Below are 22190 nucleotides of genomic sequence, written 5' to 3' on the forward strand. Positions count from 1 at the left end.
CATTGACATGTCGAAGAGGTTAACACGTGAGGAGCGGATCAAAATTGTAACTGGGTCATTGCAGCAGATTTCAATGCAAGACACCCTACAAGACCACCCATCTCCATGCTACAGTTAGCAAACTGCTTGCTAAGTTTCGTGAAACTGGTTCAGTGTTGGATTTGCCAAAATGTGGACGCAAGAAAACTGTCAGTAATGAAGAAACATCAGTGGCTGTCCTAGCTTCATTCAGCAAGAGCCCACAGTGTAGCACTCGCCGCATGTCACTGGAGAGTGGCATTAGTCCAACATCCCTTCGGCGGATATTAGCTAGTCACAAATGGCACCCTTACAAACTCCAGCTGCTGCAGCATCTCAGCGAGGATGACCCAGATCGGCCACAGAATCTGCAGAATGGGCAAAACAAAAATTGGAACAGGACCCTCAGTTCACACAGAAGATTTTGTTCAGTGATGAGGCAAACTTTTATGTGAATGGTGTTAACAAACAAAACCACCGCTATTGGTCTGACACTAACCCACATTGGATGGATCCCTCCAAGACTGTTGGAACAACAAAAGTGATGGTTTGGTGTGGTATATGGGGTACAACGATAGTGGGTCCATTCTTCATCAATGGAAACCTCAAGGCCACTGGATATTTGAAATTGCTACATGATGATGTGTTTCCCTCTTTATGCACTGAAGCTGGCACGTTCCCTGAGTTTTTCCAGCAAGATGGTGCACCACCACATTATGGGTGCCAGGTCCGAGCATTCCTAGATGAACAGTTTCCTGGAAAGTGGATTGGTCATCGTGGGCCTGTTGAATGGCTCCCAAGGTCTCCCGATCTGACCCCCTTAGACTTTTATCTTTGGGGTCATCTGAAGGCAATTGTCTATGGTGTGAAGATACGAGATGTGCAGCACCTGAAACTACAGATACTGGATGCCTGTGCTGGCATTTCTCCTGCGGTGTTATTATCAGTGTGTGAAGAGTGGGAGAAGAGGGTTGCATTGACAATCCAACACAATGGGCAGCACATTGAACACATTTTATAAGTGGTCAGAAACTTGTAAATAACTCATGAAAGAATAAAGTTACGTTGAAACCAAGCACACCATTGTTTTTCTTGTGACATTACCAATAAGTTTGATGTGTCACATGTAGGGCTGCCACAAACGATTATTTTGATAGTCGATTAGTCACCGATTATTTTTGCGATTAGTCGACTAATCAGATCATCATCCACTGGACATAAAACGTACAGCTTACTGCACAAGCAGCATCTGCTCTTATATAACTATCATTAGCTTACAGCTTTAAGTGTGTAAGGTGCTAACTAAAAATAAAGACAAGATGGTAGTTTATTAAATTTTAATAAAATTTGCAGATTGTTTCGGTGAAGTTTAATAAACTCCTTGCTATCTAAAATATAACAGGACACCGGAGTAAATTCTCGAGCATCTCACACTTCTGATAATCAGCTGTCTGCTTGACGTTTATTCAGCTGTGTAAAAACTATAACTTTAATCTCAGCCAAACTGATTTACTCAGGAACAAATAAAATACTGAAAAAAAGCCAAACAATAACATTGTTAAGTTATCTAAGTGACTCATATATGTTTAACCTGAGTAGCGAAAGACAGTGGTGGGTTTGAAAACGATTTGCCGGGTGTCCGGTGTTCTCACGGATTCTAGTGACCTAGCCCCCGGCTAGCTATCGAGCTAGTGGGTAACAGACGTCTCCGAAAACGTCGGAGCGCTTTTGAAAATATGTGGTGTCCTGATAAACTGAGCAGATATTTGAGGTTTACACAGCTACATTCTCGCCTGAAAATATGTTAAACGTTTATTTTGTGACCCAGAAAGAATAATAAGAGTAATATTAAAACTAACTAGCTGCCGCCATTGTTGGAAACTGAGCTGGGCTGCGCTATGAATTCTGGGACACAGCTTCTTCTTCTTCGGGGTTTAACGGTAGCTGACATCCTTGTACATGCAGTGCTGCCATCTTCTGTTTCAGTCCGTTATTACACTCTTAAATCCTGCTACTTATTCCTGCGGCTTTTGTGATCTTACAAAGCTTCAAACGACACGTCGACTATTAAATCAGTCGTCGACGATTTTGATAGTCGACGTAATCGTGACTAGTCGACTAATCGTGGCAGCCCTAGTCACATGGCCCTCTTCCTATTGCAAAAACAAAAGTTGTATCCAAGATGGCCGACTTCTAAATGGCCACCATGGTCACCACCCGTCTTGAGGAGTTTGCCCCCTCACATATACTAATGTGCCACAAACAGGACTTTAATATCACCAACCATTCCCATGTTATTACGGTGTATCCATATAAATGGCCCACCCTGTACATACAAATCTGGGGACCAGGACATGTACAGCAGAGCAAGAGCAGCAAAACTGGACTATTCAAACAAGTTATCAGATCTCCTCTCTGAATACGACTCCAGAAGGGTATGGGAGGGCCTGAAACACATCACCAACTACAAAGGCAATGGGACAAATACAGATAACATGGACATCTCATTAGCAGAGGAACTCCCCGCTTCAAGAGAACTGCAGACATCCCCACCATGCACACTGCCCACAGCCTCCTGTGAGCACAGCCCCCACACATTTAGCCTCCAAGAACACCAGGTTCACTGTGTGTTAAAGGCAGCTTGGAAATAGGCCTATAGTTCGCTAAAACTGTGTGATCAAGGCCAGGTTTCTTAAGCAGTGGCTGTACTACTGCATGTTTAAAATTAGCAAGAACCACACCAGAAGACAGACTGCTGTTAATAATGTCAAGGACATACTGTCGTATGCTAGAAAAACATTCTTTAAAAAATTGTGGAGGGAAAGGATCCCGAGGGGAGCCTATGGGCTTAATATGGCAAACCACATCCTCTAACGTGGAGAGCGTCACAAGATCAAACTAAGTAAAAACAGCAGTGCAAGGGACAGAGGCAGAGGGGTCAGAGTCAGGAGCTGTGATGAGAGCCCTGGTGGAGACAACCTTTTCAATAAAAAAGTCCAGAAAATGATTGCAAATCTCAGGAGAAACTTCCAAACAGACATTCAAAGGAGTATTAAGAACAGTGTCAATGGTCCTAAATAACACACGTGGGTTATGACAGTTGGAAGAAATAATATTTGCAAAATATTCCCTTTTATCCTCTTTAACGGTGTTCTGGTAGCGATGCCAGCAATCTTTGAGAATTTGACATGCAGTTTATCCTTTTTCCATCTCCGTTCTGCTCGATGACATTCCCTCTTAACAGCACGAGTGCTCTCATTCACACAAGGCTCAGGTTTGGCCTTGGGCTGCCTGGTTTTTAAAGGAGCCACAGAGTCCAAGACGGTTTGACAGCAAGAATAAAACCAGGAATTAAGCTCTTCTGTGTCAGAGGAGACCAAGTCAGAACGGCCACCGAGCTGATTAAAAGCAGCAGAAAACTGCACAACAGTGGAGGGGTTAATAACCCGACAGCGCCGAGCAGAAGCGCGAGATTTAACTGCATTATGTTTAAAACCAACGTTGAATAACACAGCCATAGGATCTGAGAGTCCACAGTCACAAATCTCCAAGTTAGTGACAGGCAGACCGTATGACAGAACAAGATCCAGTGTTTGTCTGTGCTCATGTGTAGGGCCAGGCATGGACTGTATGACGGACTGTAAACAGTCGCTGTGCCTCCACCTCTGCCTGACGTCCATGGCGAGTTAAAAGAGCAACAATCCACAGGTAAAAGTTCAGATAGAGTCTTGGACTCACCAACACTCAGTCACGTCTCAGTCGCACACAGAAAATCCAGATCACGGGAACTGAAGAAGTCCCAAAGAATAAAAGGTTTGATTAAAAGTGATCTGGCGTTCACCAGGCCAATCCTGGCAGGAGCTGGAGCCGGAGCACCAGTTTCAGCAAGTTGAGAAAACCAACGCAGCGACCTCAGGTTTCGATCATGTTGACGGTGGAGGTTTAGCCTGGGAGGGCATGGGCAGCGAGGCCGAGGAGCATCATCAACGCCGACCACAGGCACCAAGAAGGCATCAATAGGATCCAGGAAACGCCGAGACACAAAAAATCCTGGAAGTAATCCAATTAACACAATTCCTTAGTAATTCCTTAGATCAACCTTTAGCTTCACCAGCCCACCGCTTTGTTTACCCCGGCGACTGTGACGCCTTTGCCGGGAAGGTAGCGTGGAAACCCGGTACAGGTAACCTGAGATACAACTGGGGGCAGGGTTGCTGCCCACCAGCTCCAAAGGACACAATATTTTCAGGTTGGAGGTCCAGTAGTGTCTGGTGATGATGCCCCAGCAGAGACTTTTTTTTGTTGATCACACAAATTAGAAATAATATAAACATGAACAAGCTTGACAACGACAGACGAGCAGCCACACACACCGGCGCCATCTTGTCATCAAGTATAATGCAGATTATACAGATACAGATTTAATCTCTCAGCTGGCCCCGTGACCTGGCCCTGGATAAGTGGAAGAAGACAGATGGATGGAAATCAAAAAAATGATTTTCATGAATTTTTTAAACACAGTTAAGAACAAAGAAATAAATGAATATTTTTAAAAAACCTTTGTGTCTGACATTTAAATTCCTCATTCATTCCTCACTACTTTTGTCTTTCCTGTTTGCTCACTGATTAGCACATACACATTATATTAGCAACGAGATTACCTTTGGGTTAACAATTGGATTAGCTCCTGGATTAGCTATCAGATTAGCTCTGATTATGTAAATAAACCACACTGTGTGATGTAAGGAGCCCTCTGATTAGTTGGACACACTGGGATTTTTCTACCCTGCTGTTTGTGCTCGTAGCTTTGTCCTCCTGTGTGAAGACCCTCCAGGTGAGTTCCCACTGAAACGCTCCAGAGTAGCAGTAAAACAGCTGTATGAACATCTGCAGAGGGATGGTTTATTAAAGAGTGTCAGTCACATTCAGAGCTCAGCAGCATCGGTGAGCTGAACTTTTAGGCTGCTGTCCCTGTGAGCTGGAAATTTTTACAGATTTAGGACATTCAAGTCTGTGAAGATCTTTTCAACTTTAAAGTCAGGGCTCACAGAAGAGTCAAAGATCCAGGGAGATGGAGTTAAAACACACAGGAAACCTGGGAGTGTGGGCTGTTTATAAGAGAAACATTCACTTTGTACTGACCACAAACTGAAATGATTGTGAATATTATAAACAGCTAGATGGAGCCACAGGACTGAGAGACGGGGCCTTTACTCTGACATGTGACTGATGCGACAATCGGGAGCTGGGAGGTCAGTGTGGAGAAACCACAGATATGTTTGTTAGTGACCTCAACAGTGGATCCTGTTGTGGATCCAACAGGAGTGTTTTAAAGACCTGTGTAAACATGTGATGAAATCAGCTATGATTCCCTTGATGTTAAATCCATCCATCCATCCATTCGCTTCCACTTATCCTTTTCAGGGTCATAGGGGGCGCTGGAGCCTATCCCAGCTGTCATAGGGCGAGAGGCGGGGTACACCCTGGACAGGTCACCAGTCTGTCGCAGGGCCAACACACAGGGACAGACAACCATTCGCACTCACATTCAAACCTATGGGCAATTTGGATTAACCAATTAACCTATCCCAACAAGCTGGACGGTGGGAGGAAGCCGGAGTACCCGGAGAGAACCCACGCACACACGGGGAGAACATGCAAACTCCACACAGAAAGACCCCGGTCTGATGGTGGAACTGAACTAGGGACCTTCTTGCTGTGCGGCAACAGTGCTAACCACCGTGCCACTGTGCTGCCCATGTTAAATATAATCGTGTTTAATCCCTGACATCTGTCACAATCTGAAGAGGAACCAGGAGAGCCCACAGAGCCGAAACTCACAGTTAAAATAAGGACAGCTGTCCTCAGATCAGCAGGAAACCACACAAAGAAGAAGTGATGCAGAGGGGAGATGGGAGGCTAAAAATACTGCAGGGCTGATAGAGAGGAAGCTGATGAGGCTGACAAATGTTCTTAAAGACGTTTTCACACTGCAAACATCAGCTTTATGACTCTGTACATAGATCAGTGATCAGGTCCATGGTTGGACACAGTCTGAGTGTTTAAAAGAAGAAACCTAAGATGACGAGTAAACATTTATCCTTCAGACTTTATCACCTTTGAGTCAAAGGCAGAGGCTGAAACCTGAATCTGTAAATATACCTGCTGCACCATTATGACACACATGTAGTCATTTATACACACTGTTAGCATCCTACAACATAGGAGAATACGACAGGACGCACAAAGGTACAAGAGTTAAGAAGTGCACGACCGACCCATGGGCCACCAGCAACATGGTGAGCATAAAATCAGCCTCACAGGGGCTCTGAGAGGCAAACAGACTGGAAGAGGAAAAAAGAAAAGGACTAGTCCTCATCAAACCAGACCCCAAGACATTATTTTAATTGCTTCACTCTTGATTATATAACTTTAGTTTAGTTTTATTCCTTTCCCTGTAAAAACACAGCCTTGGTCTGATCCAATGAAAATTTAAACCCCCACTCATGTGACCATCCTTCAGCTTCAAAATCACTTCCTGTATCTTTGCAGTAATAAACTCTAAGTTCCTTCCTCTCTTCCACACACAGCACCATCATCTGCACGAGGGGAAAATCCCATCCCACTGTCTATATTATGAAACACATCACTGATCATCAGTGAAAATAATCAATAATAAAGGACTGACTCTACTCCATATTCTACTGAACACTTATTTCCTTCCTGTCTTCTGTAGAGAAACTCCTTTCTCCATGTGTACAGTTGCCCTGTGATACCTGTGATCTTCCCCACTTTAATAATAAACACTGTCCACATCATCTCATATATGCTTTATCATTATCATAAAACACTGCTACAACACTTTCTGTGTTCACTTGGGCTTTTCTCATTTCAACACTTCAAACTGCATCTATGACACTGTAGCCTGCTTACAGACCGCTCGTCAAAGCCACCAAACCGGTTCGTAAGCGGATACAAGTGTGGCCAGAAGGGTCTTCAGAGGCTCTACAGGACTGCTTTAATACTACAGACTGGAACATGTTTAAGCAGGCTGCCACCTATAACAACACCACTGACCTCCAGGAGTACGCAGAGACTGTTACAGCCTACATCAACAAGTGTATTGAGGATGTAACAGTCACGAAAACCATAACTGTCCGGGCCAATCAAAAACCATGGATGACAGGAGAGGTCTACAGGCTGCTGAAAGCTCGGAATGTTGCCTTCAGAGATGGAGACGAGGCGAGCCTGAGGACAGCTAGGGCCAACCTTTCCCGTGGCATCAGAGAGGCTAAGAGACAGTACTCCAGGAAAATATCTCATCACTTCAAAGACAGCAGAGACTCACGGAGCCTGTGGCGAGGCATTCAGACCATCACAGATTACAAGCCCCCACCACAGACCTGTGATAGCACTATCCCCCTGCTGAACGAGCTGTATCCCCCTGCTGAACGAGCTGAACACTTTCTTTGCTCGCTTTGAAGTCCGAAACAGCACCACTGCACAGAAGACCCCACCCCCTCCTGGTGACCAGGTGATGACTCTGTCCCCGGACAGCGTGAGGAGATCCCTCAGCAGGATCAATGCACGTAAAGCTCCGGGTCCTGACAACATTCCTGGTCGTGTACTGAGAGACTGTGCAGTGGAACTCACTGATGTCTTCACAGACATCTTCAACATATCACTCATCCAGGCTGTCGTCCCCACATGTTTTAAAGCCACCACAATCATTCCGGTTCCAAAAAAGTCATCTCCCTCCTGCTTTAATGACTACCGTCCTGTTGCACTTACTCCCATCCTGATGAAGTGCTTCGAACGACTAGTCATGCAACACATCAAGACGGTCCTGCCCCCCTCCCTGGATCCCTTCCAGTTTGCGTATCGGCCCAACCGCTCAACCGATGATGCCATCTCCACTGCACTCCACTCGGCACTCACACACCTGGACAAAAATGACTCATATGTTCGAATGCTGTTCATAGATTTCAGTTCAGCATTCAACACTATAATCCCCCAACAGCTCACTCAAAAACTGGTCCAGCTGGGGCTCAACACCTCACTGTGCAACTGGCTGTTGGATTTCCTCACCGGAAGACCTCAAGCAGTACGGGTCGGCAGTAATACATCCAGCACCATCATTTTAAACACGGGGGCCCCGCAGGGATGTGTGCTGAGCCCCCTCCTCTTCACTCTGCTGACCCATGACTGCACTCCATCATACAGCTCCAACCTCTTCATCAAGTTTGCGGACGACACAACGGTGGTGGGTCTCATTAGCAACAGGGATGAGACCGACTACAGAAGTGAGGTGAGACGCCTGGCCACGTGGTGTGCTGACAACAATCTCTCTCTGAATGTGGAGAAGACGAAGGAGATTGTTGTGGACTTCAGGAGAATGCACACCCAACATGCTCCTCTGACCATTGACGGAGCGTCTGTGGAGAGAGTGAGCAGCACCAAGTTCTTGGGTGTGCACATCACAGAGGATCTCTCCTGGACGTACAACACCACAGCACTGGCCAAGAAATCACAGCAGCGTCTCTTCTTTCTCCGCAAACTAAGAAGAGCAGGAGCTCCAGCCCCCATCATGTACACTTTCTACAGAGGCACCATCGAGAGCATCCTGTCGAGCTGCATCACTGTGTGGTTTGGAGCCTGCAATGCGTCCTGTCATAGAACCCTCCAACACATAGTGAGAGCTGCAGAGAGGATCATTGGTGTCTCTCTCCCCTCCCTCCAGGACATTTACAGCACCCGTCTCACTAAAAAAGCCCTTTGCATAGCGGCTGATCCCACGCACCCAATGCAAAGCTTCTTCAAGCTGCTGCCGTCAGGGAGGAGACTGCGGAGTCTCCAGGCCAGGACCAGCAGGCTGAAGGACAGCTTCATCCATCAGGCTGTCAGGAAGCTTAACTCCCTCCCGATTCTGCCCCCTCTCTCCACCACGGTCTCACTGAACTGTCACACACACACACACACACACACACACACACACACACACACACACACACACACACACACACACTCTCTGACGCACTCACTGGCCTGCTCCAGTCACTTTGTGGAGCATTGGACTGCCATTACCTCATAAGACTCTGTTGTTACACTATCTCTTACCGTATACTACTAAATCTCCATTTGCACTATTTGCCTATTTTGCACCACTATGCCTCCTTACTTGAATATTGTATATTGTATATTGCATAGCTTTTTTTTGTTATACGTAAAATTGTATTGTATTTATTTAAACTTTTACTTTTTAATTATTTTATTTGCATTTTTCTAATCACTAGGGTTTGAGAGTAACGCAATTTCTATTCTCTGTATGTCCTGTACATGTGGCAGAATTGACAATTAAAGTTGACTTGACTTGACTTGATCAGTGGTCATGAGAATTTGCAATACTGTGATTAAGGAACTGACCTCCCAGCCCATTGTTCCTTCAGTGGGCTGGTTTCAGTCATTATGCAAATTTACTGTTTATAAGATTGATGCGTCCAGATGAACAGAATCAACTTTTGGAGATCTGCCGCTTTAACGTCGCTGTAGTGCAGCTGCACGTCATTTCACGCCAGTTTGCTGCACAGTCGTATTCTACAGCGGAAGATGTCGGATTCGGCTGAAGCGAGTGGCTGTTTCATGACATGGACATATTCCCATCTCTTCACTTTTCCTGCAAACCCGCAAACAAACACACACACACACAGCAAAAAGGGTTCAATTTATGCAGGCCACTTCTAGTGCTGTTTGTATCATTCACTACAATACTTGACTTACATCTCAGTTTCCAAGCAGCAATGGCTTTTCGTGCTTGAACTGGCCTCAAAGCTGAGTGCAAATCAGATTCTTCAATGAACTGAAAATCATCATTTGTCTCTACCCCAATTGATTGTAAAGTTTCTTCAAGAATATCCTTTGTCACTTCTGGAAGGTCAGGCAGGACCTCATTGATTGCAGTCCTTAGAAACGTTGGTTCAAAGTCAGTCATTTCTGGAATCAACGAAGAATGACGCGCTGACAAAAGGCAAAAGTAATATTATATTTAGTCAAGTAACACTGTGCATATATAAATAAGATGAATTTCTGCTTTCGGGGCACAAGGGATGGTTTACACCTTTTATTTTCTGCATATATAAAAGGAAAAGGTAATTCACCTTCATTTTTCCCCTCCCATCACAACATTTTTAATCATTGCAGTTATGCATTTTAATATGGTTTCCCAACAACAGTGGCGACATTAAAAAAAAAAGCTTATTTTGACAACACACTGTGTTTAAGAGGAATGACTTGGTGGCCATTAACAAAGTGTGATGGTAATGGATAAAAGTCAACCAAGTCAGTAATGTTAAGACATCGCAGCCTTGTACTGTCCTTTGTCACAGAGTACACGTGGTATTCAGAAAGATACTCAGCTTGGTGTGCATCCAACACAAAATACACTGCTGCATCATTTTTGATTAAAATAATAAGAAGCTCTCCAAACTCAATGGACCCCTCATTTTTTGACACAAGTAAATTCCCCTTTTTATACGATGTACCTTTATACTGTATCTCTGTGCAAACACTAGTATCATTTCCTGCAAAGCCAAACTGTCTCACTGCATATTTCATGGCATCACTGTAGAGGTCGGGGTAGAAGGTGCAACTGTCTTTCACTTGCAGAAACTGACTGCATCCTGGCCCAGCTGAAAGATATGCCTGAAACATCTGATGTCTTTCAGATAAGGTTTGGCAGATGTTTTTAAAGTTTTTCAAACTCCTGGCACATCTTTTGAAGTAACTATGTTTACTTTAAAAACACACAAGTGCAGGATAGTGACGGAGGAAATGGTGTTTAGGTTTTAGTACACTCTCTGGAAATAAACACTTTCTTGAATCCAAATATTCATGGATTATAATGTCAACATAGACCACCTATGACAGTGAGATGTTTTGTGCACAAATCATTTCAACTATGTCTTTAAGCTGGAGCATTAGCTGCCTTTGGATTTTGGACTTTATCACCAATTATAACAGGTAGCAACCTTAAGAAATTCCAGTTCTGAATGGCTTGACCTGAAAGCTTGGTTAAATCTGGGTTGACAGCACACGGCTCTGTTAGCGCATCAGCTCCTTTGTACTTGAACTGTTTAATGCGCCGGTTCAAAAGTGCACATGTAAACCATTTCTTTGTCTTAATAAAATACTTCAAGTACAGTGCACTATCATAGGCTAAGACTCCCTCAAATATGTCAGGGCCAAGACAAGGTGGTAAACCAGGTTGGCAAACATGAAAAGATTTCAAGGTATTAAAAACAGAGTTTACCTTTATCCCTTTGATTTCTTGACTGCCTTCAGCTTGTAGATCGCCCACAGCAGAATTGTAGCTTTCAGGTGTGCGCTGTGGACCACAGACATTTGGATCATTACTCTGAAACTCACTGCGTGTGATTTCACAGTATCTGCAAAAGTATTCAGAGCGATTGAAGTTCTCAATAAACCCACCAATGTTGTGTGAACCCAAATTATCACCAGCAATGCTGTACAAAGCTGCTTTGACTATTTCATCACCAGAAACGATACCATTTTCCTCCAAATCTTTTAAATCTTCTACCACTTTTAAGAAAACCTTTGCGTTTCCAAATTTTTTAAGGTCATTGTCTCCACATAGTAAGACAAGGGACATGTGATCAGTATTGGACTACAAATGAGCAGGCAAATTTGCCACTGACAGATAGACTGCAACCACTCTGTGTTTTTTCTTAGCGGAGCCAAGAGGATTGATAGGTTTGTAGCATAAACCTATTCGCTGGAACGTTAAGGACAATCTGCTACACAGCAAAAAGCAAGACTCAAGGCACCAAAGTTCTCTGGTTTACTCATGCATGAGGGAGACCTGGCTGGAGCCAAGTGTCGTTCCACCACTTGACCACATACAAATGACAATAATAAACTCTAAACCCAACAAGGATTAACAATTTCAAATGCATCCTGGTACAGAATTAGCTTCAGGCGTCCTGGATTTTCAATGAAAAACTTGTTGGACTTAAAGCTTTGTCCGTCACTTGTGTCTCCAAAAGCCTCAGAGTCAGTTTCACAAGACTGCTGTGATACTGAATTCTTCCATAATTCTGATTCTAATGAGCTGCTTAGTGTTTGTTTCACTGGTATGTAGTAGGCAAACCGTGGCTTCATATTTCCAACATTTCCAAGGATCCAGATCCTGAATTTGGACAAGCCAAGAGGCTTCAGTTTTTAGGCCCCATCTTATCTTAATGACCTTGTAGTACCATATCACCCTATTAGAGCACTTCGCTCTCGCTCTGCAGGCCTACTTGTTGTTCCTAGAGTATTTAAAAGTAGAATGGGAGGCAGAGCCTTCAGTTTTCAGGCCCCTCTTCTGTGGAACCAGCTTCCAGTTTGGATTCAGGAGACAGACACTATCTCTACTTTCAAGATTAGGCTTCAAACTTTCCTTTTTGCTAAAGCATATAGTTAGGGCTGGATCAACTCTGTGGAGATGGACAAGTCTGTGATGCTTCAGTGTTCAGTTATTTGAACTTGACAGATGAATGAATTAAATGGATCAATCACTCTTACTGACCCTGACCCTTACTGGCCCTCAATCAGGACCTGGGTGGTGTAAATCCACATGTTCTTTGTTTCTCAGTGTAAAAAGATTAAATGCTGTGATGGTTTTTTTTGTTTTTTTAGGATTTCAGTTTAAAAACAGTTTAAATGAGGCGATGTATAGTAGTCAGACATGAACGTCAAGGAAGGTAGAGAAGCAGACTACGCAGACATTTCAGATTTCCAGAGGTGATCAATTTATTTACAGTGAACTTAATTTATTGTGTAACTTGACAAAACTTCCCTTCAATTCACAAAACTCAACATACCATGGCTCTGATAACACGGCTCACCTCCTCCTGCATCTGGTAGAGACTGGCTTTAAATAGGGACATTAATTTCCCTCCAATTGCCCAGCCTGTACCACTCACTCAAACTGAGGGATCTAAAACTCTACACAGATGATCTAAAAACACAAAACCTCTACACACTTCTAATATGCACATTTACACAACTAAATGGCAGTATTAATGAAAGGAAAAACATTCAACAAATCCCTTTAAACCTTAACACAAGCAAAAGGAAGCATCTCTATGGAAAAACAAACCCCTCCACTTGGTTTGACCTGTGACATCAGCAGGACTTTAAAATGAGGAAATGCCAGGCGGGCGTTTCCCCACACCTGACCCTCATGAAGACTGAAAAGACAAACAAAGTATGAACGAATGACTTGATCTGTAACATAATAAAATATAAAGAAACATGTAACTGAGTATTTGTCTTAATTTGCAGAATGTTTGATTTGCCGGCAACAAAACGCTTCCACTAGTGATGGGCAGATGAAGCCTCATGAAGCACTGAAGCTTTTCATCCAATTGGTTCACCCCAACGCGAAGCTTCTTGAAGCTTCATTTGCTCTAGTAGGATTATTTGGAAATGCTTAAAATGGAAATGATCATTTACTGTGAGGTGAGGTGTGGACAGTGGTTGTGCTTTTGTAACATTGAGGCAAGGACAGTGATTAGTGTTTAGGGGACACATCATTGGTTTTTATTTAAAAACAACAGTTTGTCCACTGTGGCAGGTCGTAGGCGATTTCTTTTTTTGGACAATATTTCCCCTGCCTTTGAAAACACTCGCTCACAGGGCACAGATGAGGCAGGGGTACACAGGTATGTCAGTGATAACTTATATAAGTGAGGGTAGACATATTGCTGTCTCTCCCAGTATTTAAGGGGGTCCTCCAGCCTTCCAATATTTGGCTCCATCATGTACCGTTGGACCTCAATATTTGCGTCTGCTGTCACATTTTGTGTCTGTGTCTGCCTGACACTCTCATCCAGGCGACGCCACAGGTTGTTACCTAAACAAAAAGGAGAGTCTTATGAGATACTACCAATTCAATTTTCAATTCAATGTTATTTCTATAGCGCCAAATAACAACAACAGTCGCCTCAAGGCGCATTATATTGTACAGTAGATCATACAATAATAGATACAGTGGAAAACCCAACATTCAGTTTATATAAATGCAACTAAAATGCAATAACAATGGTACCGTGGGAAACAGCCTCAACAGATTGTGACGTTGATGGCTGTGGTGGTGGTGCGGAGGAAGAGGTGGTGGAGGCCCTCATTACGGAAGCACATTCTGCTTTCAGTCTTTTTTCTGCTTCGCTAGCTCTTGCAGGGCTGAGAAACCCGAGTTTTCTGAACCTTGGGTCCAGCAGTGTCGCAAGGAACATAATGCTCATGGTCTGTATTTTATCTAGCTTCTCTCTCAATAGCATCCTCAGCTTCTGAGCCAGGGAAGATCCAATGGATGGTGGTTTTTCCATTTGTTCATTGAGGCAATGATCCAGCATCGTGAGCAAAGGTATGACCTTTGACCCAGACACCCTTTTTTCCTGAGAGAGCTCAGTGGTTGCATCGTTAAATGGTGCTAGGACAACCAGACACTCTGAAATTATACCAAAATCCTCAGATGACAGAGGTGGGATGTCTGTTGTGAGACTTGCCAAAGCAGCACCCACTGGCTCCCTTTGCTCGAAAAGTCTTTCCAGCATATTGTAAGTGCTGTTCCAGCGGGTTTCCACCTCCTGTAGTAGTTTGTGTTGAGGCTTCCTTAGTTGTTCCTGCACGACTGAAAGCCTCTCCTTACAAAATACAATTTAAAAAAGCATACATTAGATTGTCAAGGGAGCAGAACTATACACATAAGTAGCATTAAAGAAACTGTAATTAAACCACTTAAGAACTTACCTTTGCAGAGGTACTGCTCCTGAAATATCCCACGATCTTCCTGGACTTGGCTCGGATGTCAGAGAGCTCAGGGGTCTGGTCAAGGGCCTTCTTCACCACTAAGTTCAGGGTGTGAGCTATGCATATGGCATGTTTAAGTCTTAGCTCCCTTGCACAAGCCCCCATATTGGCAGCCCCATCTGTTACTAGGCATGTGACTTTGTCAGTAATTGCCCATTCTGCCATGAGTGAGCCTTTCACCTGTGCAATGTTTTCTGCAGTGTGTGCATTAGGAAAATATTGCACTCCTAAAACAACGGTGTTCAATGTGCTGGACTCATCAACAAAATGGCAGGTGACTGCAAGATAGGCCTCTGTGTTGATGGAGGTCCACATATCTGATGTCAGACTCACAGCTGCTGCCTTCTCAACGCTGGCCTTAGCTTTCTCCTTTATCTCCTGGTACCTGGCCTCCACCATGACTTTCAGGACCTAAAGGAAAGTAAAAACATTTTGTTCTAAAGTACGACGTGGCTGTGAAGCAGTGTGTAGTGTAGCTACACACTGAGGCTTTGAGCCTCAGTCCTGCCTGTTCACATTTTACTCTGTAGAAACTAAATTTTCACTGCTTTTATGACCTTTTTAGTGGGGAGAACATAGCTAGGATTTAATGACTTAACAAATCTTTTGAATCCTTTGTCCTCCACAATGCTAAATGGCTGGGAGTCCTCAATCACCATGGTAACCAGGTCTTCATCTATTTGAGATTGCTCTGCTGAGGAAAGACAATAAAGACAAAGCACAAATATAAATATCACACACGTAACTTATTACAGCTGTATAATATTGTTATATCATTTAGTAACATTACTGCATGCTGTATTATCATGGCATTTGAAGGCTCACCTGGTCTTGCGCATCGCGGAAACGCCCCCTCCATTACTCAACACAAGCTTTGAAGCCTCGATACAGAACGTCACATCACTAAGGTAAACACATATGGGACAAATGGAGACCATTGCAACTGCTCATCCACTTTGTCACAGGCGACAGCTGCAGGTTGTTTTTGCTATTTTCTTCCTTTCAGTTTAAGACAGAGTAAGAAGTCTTGTTCCTGTTTTTCCTGTGTGATCTCAGAGTTGAAGAGATAAAAATGTGCAAACAATGAATTTATTAAAACTAAAGAAAAGCAGAAGTCCTGTGAAGGACAGTTTGACACCTCAGCTGTGAGTGAACTGTTTTCACATTAAAAACAGAAGTAACCATCATGATAAGATCAGCTCTGTTTGTGAGGACTCGTCTTAGTTTGAGGTGTGATGTTTGTCTTTACTCTGTTCCTGTTTCCATCACAGCTTATTGATGCACACACTTTAAGGCTACGTCCACACTAGCCCGGATAGACTTGAAAATGACGTTTTCTTCAGAAAACGCTCTGCGTCCACAGTAGCGTTTTCAGTCATTTTCACAGAGTTATGCATCCACATTGAAATGGCCGAAAACGCTTCTGTTCCAGTACTGCGCATGTGTGAAACGCAAGATGATTCGACCTGCCTCATTTCTTTCTGCCATTTATTTACTTACTATTTACTTTGAAACTGAAAAAATATTTATGGGGGCCCCTAGAGATGTAGACCTAGAGATGATCCACAGAGGACGCCATCGCCCACGTCCTACACACCACTCTCAGCCACGTGGACAAGAAACAGGGTAACTATGTGCGAATGCTGTTTGTTGATTACAGTTCAGCGTTTAACACAATAGTGCCCTGCAGACTGTTCACAAAGCTCAGGGATCTGGGACTTAACAGCCGTCTGTGTGCATGGGTGTTGGACTTCCTCACTGGCAGAACTCAGGTGGTGAGGGTGGGCAGGTGCTTCTCCAAAAGCATCACCATCAACACAGGAGCACCTCAGGGATGTGTCCTCTCGCCACTGCTCTACTCCCTCTACACTTCAGACTGTGTGGCCACCCATGGCTCCAACACCATTGTGAAGTTTGCTGACGACACAGTGGTGTTGGGTGCCATCTCCAACAACGATGAGGCGGCCTACATGGATGAAGTGAAGAATCTGGCATCGTGGTGCCAGGACAACCACCTCCAGCTGAACGTCAGCAAGACCAAGGAGCTGGTGGTGGACTTCAGAAGGGGTCAGCACAGAGACTACAAGCCCATCATCATCAATGGAGCTCCAGTGGAGAGGGTGCAGTCCTTCAAGTATCTTGGTGTCCACATCTCCTCAGACCTGACATGGGCTGCCCACATTCAGGTCCAGACCAAAAAGGCTAGGCAGCGCCTGTACCACCTACGACAACTGAGGAAGTTCAGGGTCTCTCCAAAGATCCTCAGGATTTTCTATACAGGCGCTGTGGAGAGCATCCTCACACAGAACATGACATCGTGGTTGGGGAACAGCTGTGTGAAGGACCAAAAAGCTCTCCAGAGAGTGATCCGTACAGCAGAACGCTGCTGCAGGATGCTCTCCCCCCGCTTCAGGACACCTACACCAGGAGATGCCGGACTAGAGCAGCGCAGATACTGAAGGACCCGTCCCATCCTGGCAACAAACTGTTCCAACTTCTGCAATCTGGTAGAAGGTTCTGCATCTTCCGGGCAAGGACAGAGAGACTCAAGAGGAGCTTCTATCCCCAAGCCATCCGTGCCCTAAACACACACACCCGCCCTCTCACATCATCTATAACTGACTGAGACAGGACTCTTCCAGACACTAAACCAAGGCACAATGTACATTTCAATTCCTTTAATTTTAAATATGTTTATATTGTCTATCCTGTCTATTCATATTAATGTACAGAATTCACCTGCTTGCTGCTACTACTGCACATTCACCCAGTGTATATACTATATATATATATTTATAATGTTCTTCCTCTACACCCCCCCCCCCAATTTTTGCACATGTCGAGGAGCGTGTCAGGCTACATTTCACTGTGTGTTATACTTGTATAACTATGCATGTGACAAATAAAGAACCTTGAACCTTGAACCTTGAGGTGAAACACGTACAAACTCCAAATCACATTTATAGCGTTAACTGAACTTCCAAAGCAGAGCTACTAGATCACTTAAATTACACAATCGATTTCATATGTGTATTGTTTTTGTATTAATACACAAACACTCATATATATATATATTCAAATAATAAAAAAAAAACTTAATTTACCTGTTACTACCACACACCCAATCAGATTGTTGGTACTTCCTGGCTTGTGTAGCCACTAGGTAACAAAAGCTCAACACGGCCCCTAGCATCCTGGAGCACTTCCGTTGTGTTTTGGACTTTGTATGTGCTTTGTCTCTAGGGGCCACTGTAAGAATACTTTTATTTATTCACTCCACATAAAATGTAATAAATAAATTATAAAATACAGAAATATATACATTTCATACATTTCAACTTTTAACTACTTAAATTTTCAGCTTTTTCCTTTTAAACAACACAAAACACTGCAAACCACAACACAATAAAATAGAAATTAAAATATGGGGAAAAAAGGGGGAGGGAAAAGAACGCCCAGATCTTTAATTAAGGGAAAGTTGTCATTTAGAAATATTAATGTCACACTCAACTGCCTGCGATTTATCTTCCCATTGCACTGATGGGTGGACAGTTCTAAGGTGCCTGTGCGTGCTGTTTGTGGAGCCGGCTCTGTATGATATCCTTTTCTTGCAGACTCTACACTCTGCCTTTGTTTTCTGAATAAGATTGAAATGGCTCCAGACTTTGCTTCTTTTCTTGGTGTCCCTCATTTTCTTTACTGTACCTTTCCAGTGTGATGGTGTTGTCTCTTGTTGTTGCTCCCGGCTCTCTTTCTTTCCCTCTCCCTCCTGCTCTTGTTGTGTGCTACTGCTGTTGCGAGTGTAACTACCGCCCCGCCCCCTCAGCTCAGCGCAACGCAACGCTCTGTTTGCCGTCTCTGCTCAGCGCAAACACAAGGGTGACTTTCAGCGTGAAGTGAAAAAAAGTGAAAGAGAGGGAAGGAGAAAGAAAAAAAAATCCCAGGGCTCCCAATAAGGAGCCGGCTCGCATCGTTCACTTCAAAGATCCGGCTCTAAGAGCCATTTCGTTCGCGACCGACCCACCACTACTGACGATACTAAAAAATATCAAAGTACTGAGCTGGTACTACAGTAATCTTTGTACTGCCAAGTACTGCCATCAACCGGAGTGGGCAATCCACCCTTTTCCTGCTTAGACCATGGCCTCAAAGTTGGACGTGCTAATTCTCATTTACACTGCTTTATACTTGGCTGCGAACCGCTGCAGTTTGAGTTGGAGGCCATCAACTGAGCCAACAAGATCATGCAGAGATGAGACCACCAAAGTTGAAGCTTTCCCGCTCCTGGCTACCCCTACCCATGAACACTATGAACAGAACTGGTGACAAAGAGCAACCGTGGCAAACTCCAACATGCACCGGGAACAAGTCTAATTTATTCCCAAAGTGTTTTCATGGTGTTTTCTTGTTGCTTTTACTAAAGGAAGGCTTCTATCAAATTCTTCCAAATGTTGTCAAACTGAGCTGTGTGATGAAGTGAGTGTGACAGAAACACTCAGACTGTGTTTTTCTGCTTCATCAAGTCAAATCTGGTCCTCAGAGACTGAATAAAGTCCTGTCCCACTAACAGCAGCTCCAACAGTCTGTTCACTGCTTTCTTCCTGTCAGTCTTCATCTTTCTGCTGCGTCTCCTCTTCACACTGACCACTTTCTATCTAACAGTGAGCTCCCAGTGAAGCAGAACAAATTGGAATCTATCAAATAGACATGATTTAAAGTATATTGTAATCAAATGCTAAACTGAGGTGCAGAAATACAGAAATAAGTCCATTTTGTTCGCGAACGACCCATCACTAATAATGACCTCTGCTAGCTTAGTTTAATTGGTCATATGACTGCATCACATGACTAAAATGCGTCATCGTTTTCGATGACGCATTTTAGTCATGCTCCGGGATCGCTGTCCACACTGCAACGCGAAAACTGCATTTTCACATGTATCCGCTTTGGAGAGCGTTTTCAAAACGCTGTTTTCATTGACCAAAAACTCTGTCTCAGGAGGCCAAAACGAAGAGAAAAAGATGAAAAGAAAAGAAAAAGATGTTTTCAAATAAAAATGTATTACTGTGGACATGGCCTCAGGCCAACCTAATCAGCATAGAATAAACCTAATAAATAAATATTCCTCTTATATCAGCCATAGTTCACATTCCTGAGTCACTTTAATCCTGTTTCTGTGAGGATGACTCTGATTCTCTGTGTCAGTATCTGGGCTGTAATGTTTGTTTTATTGCTGCTTAAAGCAGTTAAAGCAGAAAACATCACAGAAACTAGTCACTAAGACACTCAGACAGTTCCCACGTCAACTCCATCACTCTGAGATCCATCAGGTCAGAAGTGATATTCAGTGGCGACATCAGCAGTGACATCATCCTGGACAAAGGCTGACTCATTTCCATGGAAACGACAGGTGTGTTACCTGTGGGCAGGGTTAAGACATCAGGACGGAGCACCCATTTCATCCCTAACTCAAACACGGCAATGGCCAAAGAGCGCGGCTAAAAACTTTTAAATATTACTCTTTCTGGGTTACAAAATAAACTTTTAACATATTTTTAGGTGAGAATGTAGCTGTGTAAGCTTCAAATATCTGCTCGATTTATCAAGATATCATATATTTCCAAAAGTGCTCCGACGTTTTCGGGGACGTCTGTTACCCACCAGCTCCTTAGCCGACCGGGAGGTCGAGACTCTCTAGAGCCGGCGAGAACAGGGAACTGCTGGCACATCGTTTTCAATCCCCCGCGGTCTTTCACTACTTAGGTTAAACATGATATATAAGTCACTTAGACAACTTATATTTCATATAAGACTTAGATAACCTATATACCGTGCTGCCCCATGACAACACTGTTGCTGCACAGCAAGAAAGTCCTGAGTTTGCATGTTCTCCCCATATTTGCGTGGGTTCTCCCCGGGTACTCTGGCTTCCTCAAACAGTCCAAAGACATGCACCTAGTGGGGATAGGTTAATCGATCAATCTAAATGTGAACATGAATGGTTGTCTGTCCCTGTGTGTTAGCCCTGCGACAGACTGGCGACCTGTCCAGGGTGTACCCCGCCTCTCGCCCTATGACAGCTGGGATAGGCTCCAGCGCGAGTGGATGGATGTTTATGTTTGGTTTATTTCAGTGTTTGATTTGTTCCTTAGTATATCGGTTTGGCTCAGATTAATGTTCAGCTTCATAACTGGACCGTTTTATTTTAAAGTCATACTCGGAGAGCTGTCAGTATATTTGAACCTGAATATTTCACCTAATTTAAATTGTGCTGTTCTTATTTAAACAGCTGAGTCTGAATTAAATCTAACAGTAAACATATTTAATTCAGGAGGAAACAAAACCAGCATGTTGATACATGGAGATGCTGAAGGCTGCTCCAACAAGGATCTGTTTATATTTGAAATATTAGTTCGGTTCTCTTCCAAACCCCGGCAGCTGTCTGTTGTAGGTTTGAGTCTTTACTAAAAAAAATGTTCTAACATCTCACCTGTTTGTTTCTATTCACACATACATGTGTATTATGTTTATTAACAGAGAGATGAAGCTTGCGTTTCTGTCATGTAGTGATTGTGCTTACCTGTATGAAGCTTATTAGAAATTATGAAACAGATGATGAGCATATGTAAAAGCGAAAGTGCTTAAGATACTTTTTTAAATGATCTTTTTTGCTTAAAATAACTACTACTACTTCATCATGTATAACTTTTTCATGTCATGTGTAATTTCCATTGCAAATATTAATCAGTGTTAAGTTAAGAGGGGGCGGCAGTAAAAACTCCAGACCTGTGATGTCATCAGTACACTACCATTCCAACTGTAGAATGATCACGCTGCATTCTTGGGACGTCTGGACTGGCGAGAACGCGAGTACGGACTTGCGTACTTGAGAATTGAGAAATGGCCGAAGAAACTGGGAGACTAGGAACAAGAAACCAGGTGTGAGGAAACCCAGGAACACAGGAAACCCCACGCAGCAACATAGGACAACACGACAACAGGCAGAGGAAGACAGAGGAGTAAATACACAGAGGCTAAGGGATGAGAAACAGCAGGGAAACACAGCTGAAACAGATCTAACATAATGGGACAGGGAGGAAGCCACACTGAAGACACTGAACAAAAGACTATTAAAATAAAACTGGAAACATAAGACACACACTGAGATTAAGTGTTAACTCTGATGACCCAGCCTGTCTGTGTTGTACTCTCGTTGTTGGGTGATGTGAGGTTGCTGTGGCCTCCTGCTGCTGCCTAAACACAGTGCTGGCTCATGTTCTGTAGCTTATTTTAAGCACAGC

The 22190-nt window shown here is 43.7% G+C and overlaps 1 protein-coding gene across 1 annotated transcript; it reads right to left on the reverse strand.

Annotated features, from left to right (window-relative positions):
* Positions 1–354: 354 nt before the first annotated feature.
* Positions 355–15288, reverse strand: LOC309700305 (E3 SUMO-protein ligase ZBED1-like; the record flags this gene model as incomplete). Its single annotated transcript, XM_082523812.1, has 4 exons — positions 355–386; positions 13712–13930; positions 14126–14723; positions 14830–15288. 4 exons carry the CDS (start codon positions 15286–15288, stop codon positions 355–357), a joined length of 1308 nt encoding a protein of 435 aa, XP_082379938.1.
* Between the last annotated feature and the right edge of the window lie 6902 nt (positions 15289–22190).

Source organism: Aulonocara stuartgranti (assembly GCF_965226115.1).
Source record: "Aulonocara stuartgranti genome assembly, chromosome: 3".
NCBI classification, from domain to species: Eukaryota; Metazoa; Chordata; class Actinopteri; order Cichliformes; family Cichlidae; genus Aulonocara; species Aulonocara stuartgranti.